At 41.4% G+C, this 13,769-nt stretch overlaps 2 protein-coding genes across 4 annotated transcripts; one reads left to right on the forward strand and one right to left on the reverse strand.

Annotated features, from left to right (window-relative positions):
* Positions 1-219: 219 nt before the first annotated feature.
* LOC139541060 (uncharacterized) lies at positions 220-5,015 on the reverse strand. Of its 2 annotated transcripts, none has more exons than XM_071345247.1 (5): positions 4,917-5,015; positions 4,300-4,677; positions 4,084-4,128; positions 2,074-2,175; positions 220-850 (listed from the first exon to the last, which is right to left on the reverse strand). In XM_071345247.1, the coding sequence occupies exons 1-5, from the start codon at positions 5,002-5,004 to the stop codon at positions 648-650; spliced, it is 816 nt and encodes a 271-aa protein (XP_071201348.1). In that variant the 5' UTR covers positions 5,005-5,015; the 3' UTR covers positions 220-647. The 2 variants fall into 2 exon arrangements, with proteins under 2 accessions (XP_071201348.1, XP_071201347.1); XM_071345246.1 differs by having other exon boundaries at positions 2,074-2,214.
* An 862-nt stretch (positions 5,016-5,877) lies between these two features.
* LOC139541062 (fibronectin type III and SPRY domain-containing protein 1-like) lies at positions 5,878-13,676 on the forward strand. Of its 2 annotated transcripts, none has more exons than XM_071345250.1 (12): positions 5,878-6,027; positions 7,006-7,101; positions 7,286-7,417; positions 8,048-8,149; positions 8,493-8,515; positions 8,962-9,083; positions 9,255-9,464; positions 11,174-11,272; positions 11,392-11,545; positions 11,637-11,971; positions 12,315-12,403; positions 12,519-13,676. In XM_071345250.1, the coding sequence occupies exons 1-12, from the start codon at positions 6,013-6,015 to the stop codon at positions 12,627-12,629; spliced, it is 1,488 nt and encodes a 495-aa protein (XP_071201351.1). In that variant the 5' UTR covers positions 5,878-6,012; the 3' UTR covers positions 12,630-13,676. The 2 variants fall into 2 exon arrangements, with proteins under 2 accessions (XP_071201351.1, XP_071201350.1); XM_071345249.1 differs by lacking the exon at positions 5,878-6,027 and adding an exon at positions 6,082-6,327.
* The last annotated feature ends 93 nt before the right edge of the window (positions 13,677-13,769 follow it).

Here is a 13,769-nt window from a genome sequence, read left to right on the forward strand (position 1 = left end):
TTCTATTTTCGAAGGATGGACGTTGATTGACTGATACATTAGACTGATTAATTTGCTCTGTTTTTAGGATGACACCTTTGAAGTGGTCGTCTAGTAGGCTATCATTTTAAAGACTTTGTCCAAAACGAACTTGATGTATGTTTCTGTCCTTGCATACATGTATAGCACAATTGCCAGTCACATAGTATTGGTTCACAATTTTGACACAACAATTGCAAGAAAATATAAAAATATGGAATTTAATTAATGCACTATTAACAGCTGTAGATATTTCCTTCAAGCCCACAGTGTGTTGTCCAGTCTTTTTACAAAGGCTACTGATACAATATACTGTAAATTCCAGAAAATAGCACTTATTTTCCTTATTGCTAAATTACGCTTTATAGAACTTGAAGAACTTTAAATGACCCTGAGCATAATATTTACACAACAATAATTTCTCCGAATTTAGTAGGCTACCATGGCATGCCAATTGCTGGAGAATTAATCAACAGCAGTCCCCGAAAGAAAACATACTAAAGTGATAGCTCATGTAATAGAACAGGATAGGACCAAGTCAGACTACACTCACAAAACACGAGATAACAAATTATTTGCTGACATAGTTTCAGTAGAGGAAATATGATTAATTGGAATCATAAAAAGTCTTAGAATTTTAGGCTGTATTTGCTGTCATGGGCCCTGGCTGGAGTTGGGGTCCTGACATGTTCGCTGTAATGGGCTGTGGCTGGGGTCCTGGTGTGTTTTAAAGGAGAAGGAATCTTCTGGTTGTCCATCTGTATTCCTGGATGCAGAGAGGGCTGTTTTATTGCAGATCTTGGTGGAGGCATATTCGAATAGATAGGATTTTCTGGAAATACACAAGAGAAAAAAATACTCCAAAGTCATTGTCACACCAACAAATATTCACATCTGATTAACTGTCCTTGCTCAGCAGCCTGCACTGTCAAGAAGGTCGTAGACTGGGCAGAAAGGACAAGACACAGCTGAGAAGCTACAAAGAATGAACCTGAGATGTTCCCCTATTCTTCGTCGCTCTGTCTCACAGCTTCTAACCACATACCACCTGCTCTCTCATTCAACGAGCAGACCTCACTTTGTGAAAATTAGCTGCTCTGTAAATGAGTGCACAAGGCTTGCTGTTTTTTCATGTCTCTCTCTCTCTTATTCTCTCTCTCTCAGTGCTATGATACAGTTGAAGTCGGAAGTTTACATACACATAGGTTGGAGTCATTAAAACGAGTTTTTCAACCACTCCACAAATTTCTTGTTAACAAACTATAGCTTTGGCAAGTCGGTTAGGACATCTGCTTTGTGCATGACACAAGTAATTTTTCCAACAATTGTTTACAGACAGATTAACACACTTATAATTCACTGTATCACAATTCCAGTGGGTCAGAAGTTTACATACACTAAGTTGACAATGCCTTTAAACAGCTTGGAGAATTCCAGAAAATTATGTTGTGGCTTTAGAAGCTTCTGGTAGGCTAATTGACATCATTTGAGTCAATTGGAGGTGTACCTGTGGATGTATTTCAAGGCCTACCTTCAAACTTAGTGCCTCTTTGATTGACATCATGGGAAAATCAAAAGAAATCAGCCAAGACCTCAGAAAAAATGGCAGACCTCCACAAGTCTGGTTCATCGTTGGGAGCAATTGAAAGAAATAAAAGCTGAAATAAATCATTCTCTGCTATTATTCTGAATTTTCACATTCTTAAAATAAAGTGGTGATCCTAACTGACCTAAGACAGGGATTTTCTACTAGGATTAAATGTCAGGAATTGTGAAAAACTGAGTTAAAATGTATTTGGCTAAGGTGTATGTAAACTTCCGACTTCAACTGTATATATATTACAGAGCTTTCTTTCATCTGTTTCATATGCATTTCGCTACACTCGCAATAACATCTGCTTAACATGTGTGACCAATAAAATGTGATTTGATTTGATCATCCTCCCCCTCTACAAACTACTCCTCTCTGCTTTAGGTCACAAGATCTGGTTTGAAATTAAGTTCAAAGTATGTATACTAGGTAAATATATTTTCGGAACAAAAACTGTCTTGTACCTCTGCTCTTGCATTCCCTTCGTTGTAGTAAGATCCAGATGACCACTAGCAGTGTGACAAGTATGGCACTCACTGCTCCCACTGCTACCCACAGCCTCCAGTCTACAAGCAGACCCCGATTGGAAGGGCGAGACAGAGTTACTGATTGGAGGGTGAGGAGGGGGTTAACACCAGTTATTTCATTCGACATCTTCTCACCCACAAACACACACATTAGTGGTGTGCAGGTCAGCTGTTTGTTCACCCTTACCCATCCGCAATAGCTAATAACCCTACCGCAATCGCCCAATTATATGTAAAGTGAAAATCTGAGGCCCGCACACGATCCTAATATAGAAAATGCGCTGTCTAAGATAGCAGTTTATTTTTTTACAGTTGGGGCCAGATTTTTTTGCCTGATTTAGATAGGCTTGTGTTTATAATTTCTGACATTTTGGTAGATTATTTGTTAGTCAACTTCTCTTCTGTCATTATATGCTACCCTAGAAGACTAAATAAACCCTTGCTCACCAGAATAATGTCATAAATAGATAGAATTAATGCTTCAATCTAGTCAATCTGGTCTCAGAACATTTGTATATTATTTTGTACATAAATCCGAGACAGTCCATTTAGTAGGATATGTTACATTTCTTATGGATGTATTATTTTGTGTATGTCCATCACCCATTTCGTATGATATGTTACAAATTATAATTCATATTATATGTTACGAATTTGAAAAACGTACAATATGTTATGAATTTGCAAAACATAGTATATGTTACGATTTGCAAAACATATATGTTATGGATTCTAGCTACGTGGCTAGGTGGCTAACATTAGCTAACTGGCTAACATTAGCAAGTCTAGGGTTAGGGGTTTGGGTTAAGGTTAGTGTTAAGCCTAGGAGTTAGGCTAATTGGTTATGGTTAGGGTTAGGGGAAGGGTTCAAGTTAGGGTTAGGGGAAGGGTTAGCGAAAAGGGTTAATGTTAGGGGAAGTGTTAGCTAACATGCTAAGTAGTTGCAAAGTAGCAAAAAAGTAGTATGTAGTTGCAAAGTTGCTAATTAACTAAAATGCTTAAGTTGTCCGTGATGAGATTCAAACTCACAACCTTTTTTATAATGCAAACGTCTAGCAACTCAAAGGTTCCGAGTTTGAATCTCATCACGGACATCTTTAGAATTTGAGCTAATTAGCAACTTTTCAACTACCTACACATTTTTTTCTACTTTGCAACTACTTAGCATGTTAGCTAATCCTAACCCTAACCCTCCCAACTTTTGTTTTTGCCTTAACCACACCTCTTATGTAACCATACCAAATGTAACATATCATACTAATTTGAGTGTCCCAGATTTACATTTACTACGTTATGTCAAGTCTATGAGTCCAGGTTGATCTAGTTGACATCAGCAAAGTTCTCTGTGATCTCTGCTTCTTTCAAGGAGCAAAGATGGTTAGGGACCAGGAAGAAAATGCAATAACAAAAAAAACTAAAAAACAGTCTTGTGACTGTCGAATTTGTATAGCGCAACCATCACACAATCATCTCATAACATGCTATCATCCTCTTTTACCACTTCACCAAATCTTTCCCAAACATTTATTTTCTGGGTCTCCCTTCTCTTTATTTAAAATTTTCCATTTCGCAGCTTTTCTCTTACTGAATTTAACTTTTTTTTTTTGCCTTGATGGATCGACTTCAACTTTTTCTGCCTGTTCCCAAAAGCATTTGGCGATTGGCATGTAGGCTATTTCACATATACAGTTAGTTTCTAAAGCTTAGGCTTATGCACTAATGCCAGGTAACCTAAAATAATGAAATAAAAGCCTCAATGAAATTGCACAATAATTATACATTTATGGATTTTTAAGGTATTGTTTTCTCTTTATTCAACCCGCCCAATATTTTATGACCCTAAATCTGCCCGCGATGACTGCAGGTTGAGTTAACCCGCGCATCACACACACACACACACACACTCACATACACACAGTGAAAACGCCTATGGTTTGGAGGATTTACCTGTCATCAATGGAGTATAAGTGGTACTTTTCATCTGGTTGTCCGCTGCAATAGAAAGACCATAATGAGGTTTTTTGAATATTTACAGTATATCATTCAGTAACAATCGTAGTGCTGCCACTGACGATACTGTTGTAAGACTCATCATCATAACATTTCTAAACATTTCACAGAGACTGATGAATGAGATAAAAATGGATTCCCTTCTCTACTTACATATATTAACTTGAGTTCCCTTGCTACATGCTTGTTGAAGGACGGGAATCTCTACTGAGACTTGGCAAAAGTACCATCCACTGTTATTGTATGTGACATCTTTAAGAATGAATCTGGACCAACTCTTTCTAGATTCTTTAGATACATGACCCCCAGCATCCAGCTTCACAGTTTTGTCAGCCGAATGGGTACTGCTGTTCAGCAGTGTATTGGAGCTGCAGCTTGAGAGGCCAGTTGGGCTGAAATACCAGTTCACCGTGACACGAGTTTGGGGCATAAAACTGCAGTTCAGGGTAAGAGAGGAACCAAGATGAACTTCCACTGTCCTTGGTGGCTGATCCAGGATCACAGTGCTCAGACCAGGCTTCACCAACGTTCCTGTCGCAAGAGAATGCACACAATTGAGGGATTAGTTGTTTGATTATTTAGAAGCAAACAAGAGATTGTGTGAGTACAGATCAGGGAAAAAGCAAAGGAAAATCAATGAGCTATGAATATAATTGCAAAAAGCAAATGCAAATGTTTGTATGACCATAAAGGTTAAATAAATAAATAATTATATAGTCAAATTTAAACCATGTATTGATGAGTTGAAGAGCAAGGAATAGTAATCCTACCTATAAGAAACAGCAAGAGGGTCACTTTTCTCCAGATGCCCATTTTATGGCTTAATGGTGCGCTTCTTAGTGTGTCCCCACATGTCATAGCTACAGTACCTTCCTGAGTGAGATGAGGAAGGACTCTATATGTGTGGGTGGAAGGAAGTGCTCATCATTTACCACATACTGAAACCAGACATTGAGGGGTGATGGGGGATGCACATATAACTACAAAGAGTGGTAGACTACATTAAAAACAACATTTGCTGAGTTACTAAACTCTACACACATAGTTGTCTTGCAGTCACATGTGTCCTCAAACGTTGGTACTGTAGGTGTGCACTGTGCAATTCAAGGGCATATTGTAAGTATGGCTCAGAGAAACTGGAAGGGCTTCCGAGAGTTTTGGGGTTTTGGTCCAAACGTGTCAACTCACTTCGCCACTACAATCATTCTAGAATATCCGTGTGACTTTCGGTCATAAAACAATACTAAGATCAAATAGCCATGCAAAGTTTCTGATTTAAATAGTTTATCAGCTTGGAGTGTCATGAACAATGAAGTAAGAAGATGAACCCACACAGAATGTGTATAATGTGATAATGAGTAAACAACATTGATGACACATTGTGTCTTTTCCTTTTCATTAAAATGTGTCACTTCTTATGGTAGGGAGAAGAAAGGGGTCAAACACAGGACAGGCAGCTTACTAAACCATGAAAAACCTCACGTGTTATGTAATCTATTTGGTGGAAACCCTGAGGGTAAACTAAAGAATACCATTTAGCATATGAAAAAGGCCTTTTAAATTAATTATCATTTGCATTTTCTCCATAGCTGCTTTTCATTTACAAAGGAAAACGCATAGCCTTCACCCCCAGAAACAGACTGGAAACAATGTTTCACATAAAAACGACAATACCCAGAGTTCTTCTCTACTGCGTCTGCGCAATACACACTACGGCCCTAGGCGTTGGACGAAAGATGCAATGCAGTCCGGCAGCATCAGTACCAGCCCAGTAGAGTGTGCTGCAAATAAACCAAAAATAGGGGACGGCGACGAATAGCCTTTATAATTACTGATACACCGGTACCGGTTTCTTGGTCTGGCAAGATGGGAGATCAGAAGGTAGGATATAAGTGGACGAACAGGTGTTTTGTGTTTGCTGCGGTCGCAGGGCGTACAAAGAGAGGGGAGTAGCGCGAAGCACCGGGACTTTGTTGCTGTTATATATCATTGGATTGTATTCTGTCCTTTTAATACAACGTTGTATGTTTACATATTTTAGTTGATTTAAAAGACGATGCGTATTTCGCGGAGGCGCGTCGTCATAAAGATTTGCAGTACATCAAACATTCGATGCACATGAGCATCACTTTCCGCCAAGAAGACTCCAATTCGTGCGCGAGAAAAACTGCGACTAACGAGGTCTCAGAATAGTCTTTATTGATTTAACTTGTAAATGCATACCAGTCCAAGACACATCAACAGCTGTCTGTTTTTAGTTTTGACCGATTTGCAATAATTGTAGTGTGTGTCGCATTATCCCTATTATTGGGGCCTGGCGCATAGCCTCTCGCAGGAAGGAGCATATTAAATGCTTCTTGGGCTGGGAGTGTATGATTCTATAAACCTGACGGGCGTGGGACTGGACTGTGGAAATGTTTAACATAATTTGCCTAGATCTTCTTAAATCAGTATCATATTGAATTTAGCTTGGCTGCTGCAGATATAGGGTGCCCATGGTGCCTAGTGTATTATGATGGGTTAAACCTAACCACTGGAGAGGAGACACATTATTAAATGATGGATGCGTATCCTTATGGTTATGTAGCAAGATGCCGCCATTGTCACAATTTACACAGAAGTGGAAATTACTGGGAAGAGATTCGGGGACTAAGTAGCCTACTAACCATTTATGATTCATCCTTACTTCTTTAAATGTATGCTAGTATTGTTAGGAGTCACTACTGATGTGTTATCTTGAAGCAAGGCATCTCAAGGAAATGTTATATTCTGCGTATTGAGAACTTGGTCCAATGTGATATGTAATAATGTTCTCTCTAATATATTCTTAGGCTTAATAAGCTTTTGTATGTTGTTAAGGAATCGCTTCGTAAGATCACCACCACCCTGGCCCTGAAGAATGAGGAGATTACAAACTTCATTTGCTGTCAGAAACAGAGCCTGGAGAACCTGGAGGTATTGTACAACGTGTCTGGATGTTCTAACATTAAGATGACAGCCTGACAGTAGGATATGTGCACAACACAATAGACACATGGTTTTATGAATTTGGCATGGCGTGGCATACTAGTCAGACGGACTGGCTGGATGTACATGGTATCTATCAGTGCACTGATTCCTTCTCTATTGACCCCTGCAGGGGAACTCCAGCCGTGTCCAGGAGGATCTGGAGACAGAGTTCAGCTCCCTCCACTCAGTACTGGACGATATAAAGGACAGTATGGTCACCAGGATCAAACAGGAGAGGGCCAGCCGCACCTATGAGCTACAGGTCAGTTCAGCTTTATTGGGCTTTTACTGGATAAGGGCTTTACAGGCTTTTGCTTTGCATTTTCTTGAGCTTTCAAGATTTCAGTCATCAACATTCAACATTGGAACAATATTTTGATGACTTCTCCAGGCTATCCGATCATAAGATCAGCTTATGATCAATGTAGCGTGACTCATTCTCAGGCTCACAATTTGGGTGAACTTTTTGTGAAGACCGATTCAGAGTTGCTATGAAAGAAATGTTGCCATGAAAGGCTGTGTGTGTTGGGGTTCGCAACGTTATTATTCCTAGAGGATTATTGTGTCTGTGTATAATCCTGCTTTATCTCTTAGCCTCTGACTGTCAGTCAGTCAGACAAAGCCACGGCAGGGGCAGCTTTGTAATGACATCACTACACTGCATCCTTCTGTGCTTGATTATGTGAGTGGGTAGCCAAACGGATATATTGTACAGTTTCCAGTAGGTTAACTGAAAAAGAAAGTGATTCAAAGCTATTCAACCCAAATAACTTTTCTTATGAACTTTTCCTCTGATGGAAAGAAACAATACAGCATAGAAGACATTCATTATATTGAAAGGAAACAGTGTCTGGACTGTGATTAGATATATCATGCATGCTCTCTCTCTCAGAGTCAGCTGAGTGCATGCTCCAAAGCCCTGGAGAGTTCCGAGGAGCTTTTGGAGGTAGCCAATCAGACTCTCTGCTCCTCGGAAGCAGACGACTTCACTCAGGTAACGGTTGGCAAAAATTTTCTACAACCTAACTTTCATTTACATATTTTATGCAATGATGCCACGATGGCATTGGTATTTAGCGTGAGGATATCCATAATGGTTCATAATGGTTTTAATGGCATGACTGTTGGTTTAACACAGTTACTACGTGTTTCTTATCTTTATTTACATTTATTGTAAAGCAGTACAGTATGTTGATCTGATGTGGTTCGTGGTGATGTGTGTCAACTTATTAACACAGATGTGTTGTTTTTATTGTAAGGATGTGGCTGCAACTCAGTTCTCTGTTTGTCCGTATCTCCTTCATTTCCTTTTCCTTTCCCTCTCTGCTTCTCTCCAGGCGGCCAAAGACATTAAGGATAGGTATAGTACATTGCTGCCCATTTCTCAGAGTATCTTCTTACCTCCCTAACCATCTGCTCACCCACATGCTTTCCAACAAAATATAGATTCGATACAATCACTCTGTAGCACGCTCTTTCATCACCACTCTGGCATTTCATCTCCGCCTTTTCTCCCTCACCTCACCTGTCCTCTCTGTCTCAAACATGTGTCAGTCCCTCATGGCACATGCACCAGTCTATCCCCTCTCTGGCAGTGTCAGTTTAGCTTGTATGTTTTGTGTATGTCAGTTCATGATTCATTAATGTTTTTGTGAGTAGTTAGTATGGTATTTTAGCTTTGTGTAGTGATTAGTTATAGTAGTACTACAGTACAACACTCACTAACTAATGTGTCCCGTCAGTTCTTCAGTGGGTTGAATAATGAGGCATGTCTCATTCTCTGTGTTTTTGTTTGTGGGAGAGCAGTGTGACAATGGCCCCAGCCTTCCGTTTGTCGCTGAAAGCCAAAGCCACTGACAGCATGAGTCACATGATGGTGGACTTCACCCAAGAGAGGGAGATGCTGCAGGCCATCAAGTTCCTCCCAGGTCAGTCTGTGAACTGTCATGTCTTTAAGAACTGAACTTTGTAGTTAATATGAATTGGGGTTTTTGAAATACAATACTGCTGCCATGTATGTGTACAGTTAGTTTGTCTTTCACTTGTGGCTGGTAGTCACATATGAGTAGGACAATAAACCTAATCTCTCTCTTCCCCAGTGCCTGCGACCCCAGAGATTCTGGTGTCAGAGTGCCAGGTGTGTGACAACACGGTGACGGTACAGTGGGCTCTGCCTGAGCCCGACAACAAGATAGACCACTATGACCTGGAACACCGCCGCACCAACCATGAGGGGCCGCCCCGCGCCCGAGAGGACTACCCATGGATGGTAGTGGAGGGCATCCGCGAGACCGAGTACACCCTTACAGGTAAGAGTTGACTCGAGAAGAGAAGTAACGGTTAGAGTTATGGCTAGGGTTAGGGTTGAACCGGAATGTGCACATGAAACTAGGATTAATGTTAGAAATAGGATTATGTTTAGGATTAGGTTTGAGCCAGGGTGTGAACATAAAGCTAGGGTTAGGGTTGAGCCAGGTTGTGGACATTAAACTACAGTGAGCTCCGAAAGTATTGGGACAGTGACAATTTTGTTGTTGTTTTGGCTCTGTACTCCAGCAGTTCCAATTTGATTACTATGAGGTTAAACTGCAGAATGTCAGCTTTAATTTGAGGGTATTTTCATCCATATCGGGTGAACTGTTTAGAAATTACAGCACTTTTTGTACATATTCCTCCCATTATAGGGAACCAAAAGTATCGGGACAAATTCACTTATGTGTATTAAAGTAGTCAAAAGTTCAGTATTTGGTCCCATATTCCTAACACACAATGATTATTACATCAAGATTTTGATTATACAAACTTTTTGGATGCATTTGCAGATTATTTTGTGCCCAATAGAAATGAATGGTAAATAATGTTTTGTGTTATTTTGGACTCCCTTTTATTGTAAATAGGAATATGATATGTTTCTAAACACTTCTTTTTATTTTTTTACCGCTTTTTCTCCCCAATTTCGTGGTATCCAATTGGAAGTCACAGTCTTGTCTCATCGCTGCAACTCCCGTATGGACTCGGGAGAGGCGAAGGTCGAGAGCCATGTGTCCTCCGAAACAAAACCCAACCAAGCCGCACTGCTTCTTGACCCAATGCCCACTTAACCCGGAAGCCAGCCACACCAATGTGTCAGAGGAAACACTGTGCACCTGGCAACCGTGTCAGCGTGCACTGCACCCAGCCCGCCACAGGAGTCGCTAGTGTGCGATGGGACAAGGACATCCCTGTCGAACCCTCCCCTAACCCGGACGACGCTGGGCTAATTGTCGCCGCCCCATGGGTCTCCCGGTCGCGGCCGGCTGCGACAGAGCCTGGACTCGAACCCAGAATCTAAGCTGTGCCACTCGGGAGGCATTTCTAAACACTTCTACCTACATTAATGTGGAGGCTACCATGATTATGGACAGTCCCGAATGAATCGTGAATAATGATGAGTGACAAAGTTACAGACACACAAATATCATACCCCCAAGACATGCTAACTTCTCACCATTACAATAACAGTTTAGCATTTTTGGGGGTGGGGGTGATTTTTGTATGTCTGTAACTTTCTCACTCATCATTATTCACAATTTCATTCAGGACTATCCATGATCATGGTAGCATCCATATTAATATAGAAGTGTTTAGAAACACTCTATTCATATTTACAATCAAATTGATACAATACATTATTTAAGTGTATTCATCCCAATACTTTTGGTCCCCTAATATGGAGGGACTATGTAATTTCAAAACAGTTCACTTGATATGGATGAAAATACCCTCAAATTAAAGCTGACAGTTTGCAATTCAACCCCATAGTCATTGTATCATTCCAAATCAAAAGTGCTGGAGTACAGAGCCAGAAAAAATAACAAATGTGTCACTGTCCCAATACTTTTGGGGTAGAGGGTAGTATGAAAAAAGGCCTGTCTTTGGATGCTGTAGCCTAGGAATAATACGGTGACTCTAATTTACCAACTGTAATTATCAAGTAGCCATCATATTCATTATCATTGTTATTATTATGTATTTTCAGGGCTTCGCTTCGACACACACTACATGACGTTCCGTGTGAAGGCGTGTAACAAGGCTGTGGCAGGAGAGTTCTCTGAGCTTGTAACACTGGAGACACATGGTGAGTGAACTGAACATAGTCTTCCACAGGGAGAATGTATGTAGCTGATTGTCCTTAATGTCCTAATGATGTCAAGATAAGAATGAGTCAGAAAACACTCTCTCCACCTCTCCTTGCAGCTTTCCTGTTCAAGCTGGATGCAGGCTCGGCTCATCAGAACCTGAAGGTGGAGGACCTCAGTGTGGAGTGGGACAGCTGCGGGGGGAAGGTTGTCCAGGACATCCGCAAGGACAAGAACAGAACCAACCAATCTCCAATGCACTCACCTGCCAGGTCAGAAACACTTTCTGACAAATCCTTTGTGCACACTTAACAGTGTATAGAATGAAAGTCGATGTTCAACTTTGGTGGCCTCCTCTCCTAGGACAGCCATGAATTCACCTAAGAGAGTGCCATCTGCTCGGGTCGGCAGAGACCGATTCACGGCTGAATCCTACACTGTACTGGGAGACACTTTTATCGACGCAGGCCAGCAGTATTGGGAGGTGCGTTTCGATAAGGAAAGCAAAGCGTTCGCTGTGGGCTTGGCCCTGAGGAACCTGGGCCGCTTTGAACAGCTGGGGAAGAGCAATGCATCATGGTGCATCCACCTGAACAACTGGCTGCAGCAGAGCCTCACAGCCAAGCACAACAACAAGGCCCGCACCCTGGACTGTGCCATCCCGGACCGCATAGGGGTCTACTGCAACTACGAGGAGGGTGAGATGGATCTCCTGTTCCCATTGTAGTAGGTTTCCTCCATCCAGTTAGCATCACTTAACTCAGACTGACATACAGCACGTTGTTATCTCTACTTCATTCAATTGGTCTGAATTAAGGATTGGACCAGGAATGGGTTGGGTAATGTAATCAAATGAACACTAGTGAGTGGCTGCAGTCTGTATCTAGTCTGGAAGACACATTTCAGTTGAATGCATTCAGTTGTACAACTGACTAGGTATCCCCCTTTCCACTCTGTGTTCCTTAGCTATGCTGCTGTCTCAAATTTCAAGTTGCGTTAGAGTACTGGGACATTCGTGACATTACCTTTCTCTCCATCCAGGTGCACTGTCTTTCTACAATGCCAGAACCAAGACACTGATGCACACTTTTAGAACCAAGTTCACACAGCCTGTCATACCAGCCTTCTCGGTGAGGAACTTCGATTTTTGGGTGGCTCACAGAGCAAAAAAGTTATGAAACCACTACTGGTATCTTAGATAAATCCTGCCTGTGAGTTAAGCATGTGCTCTATCTCCCCCTACAGGTGTGGAATGGGAGTTTCTCAGTGCAGACGGGTCTGCAGGTGCCCAGTGCGGTGCAGAGCAGCCAGAGGAAGAACAGTGGTACCAGCAGCTCCAACACCAGCCTCACCTAGACCCAGCCAGAACCAACCGCTGCAGCAGAACTTTACCCCATTCAGGCTGTGTGGTGGTAGGAGCTCAAACTGGTCCCAGCGCTGCCGCTGCTCACCCAACCCCCCCCAATACACACCACACCTGCCTGGGGTGATGGGTCCTACTCTGCCTGATCCCAATCAGCTCACTACACTCCCTGTGTCTTCCAGACAGGTGCCCTCATCAGTGTATCAGGAGTGAATCATAAAGTAATTTAATTCATATCCCTAATTCAACAAAGGCCAAATGAAGATAAACCAGTTACCAATATATTAGGAGCTAGACACAATATATGTTAATATTTCAATGCAACAGACAGACCACAATGCAACTAAAAACAGTCCCTATAACGTGGTTGTAGTACAGTAGTCATTAATACATACTGAATGTATGGATCCTCTGCCTCTTATTTTGCTAGTTGCTTCTCAGTACAGAAGCACCTAATTTACCTGTATAACCCAAATAACTTTGTAGCAAAACGACCTGCTTATAGTCACAAGTTTATTGCTACTTAAGAATGTATTGAATTCTTAAATCACCAGCAGCTGTGTGGACCAGTGGAGACACAGATGGAAATACAGTACTGCTGATTGGATTTTGGGGAAGGGTTGGTATGGGTCAGAGGGTCTGAATATTGTATTCTAACATGTGTCGCCCTGACTTGTCAACGTTTAATCACCACCTGAAGTGAGGAGAGAAACCATTTTATGAGCTGGGTGAGGACTACCTGGAAGAGAGACATTCTGAGATGTTGTTGCAGCAAGTGTTTACCGATGTTACCACCAGTCCTTCTTCATGTCACCTGATGTCGAAACTCAGTGCTGGGGTGCTATTATTTTAAATATTGTCTACATTTTTGTCATGTTGATGGTACGCATCATATGAATATAACCTGCAATGCTTTAAAGCTTCCACTGGAGAATGTTTTACGTCACAGGTTAAAACATTTGACACTAAATATGTTCCTTTAATTTTTACACTACAGTATGTATGTCTGTCACACACAGTTAATAAAGCAGTAAGACAGCCCTGTGTTTCTCTCAGTCGGTACATTGAGGACCAGAAGTAAATTTCAGGATTCAAGACTACTACATTTTCAAAGATATCAGATCAACTCGGTT

The sequence above is a fragment of the Salvelinus alpinus genome, chromosome 16, assembly GCF_045679555.1.
Source record: "Salvelinus alpinus chromosome 16, SLU_Salpinus.1, whole genome shotgun sequence".
Taxonomy (NCBI): domain Eukaryota; kingdom Metazoa; phylum Chordata; class Actinopteri; order Salmoniformes; family Salmonidae; genus Salvelinus; species Salvelinus alpinus.

Excerpts from the sequence above, each read along its gene's own strand:
- LOC139541062 (XM_071345249.1), top strand. The coding sequence starts at position 6,259 with ATGCACATGAGCATCACTTTCCGCCAAGAAGACTCCAATTCGTGCGCG. Across the intron at positions 8,150-8,492 it reads AAGCAGACGACTTCACTCAG|GCGGCCAAAGACATTAAGGA; the intron begins GTAACGGTTGGC and ends GCTTCTCTCCAG. Across the intron at positions 11,546-11,636 it reads CCAATGCACTCACCTGCCAG|GACAGCCATGAATTCACCTA; the intron begins GTCAGAAACACT and ends CTCCTCTCCTAG.
- LOC139541060 (XM_071345246.1), bottom strand. The coding sequence starts at position 5,004 with ATGACATGTGGGGACACACTAAGAAGCGCACCATTAAGCCATAAAATG. Across the intron at positions 4,678-4,916 it reads CCTCTTGCTGTTTCTTATAG|GAACGTTGGTGAAGCCTGGT; the intron begins GTAGGATTACTA and ends CTCTTGCGACAG. Across the intron at positions 2,215-4,083 it reads TTATACTCCATTGATGACAG|TAACTCTGTCTCGCCCTTCC; the intron begins GTAAATCCTCCA and ends CCCTCCAATCAG.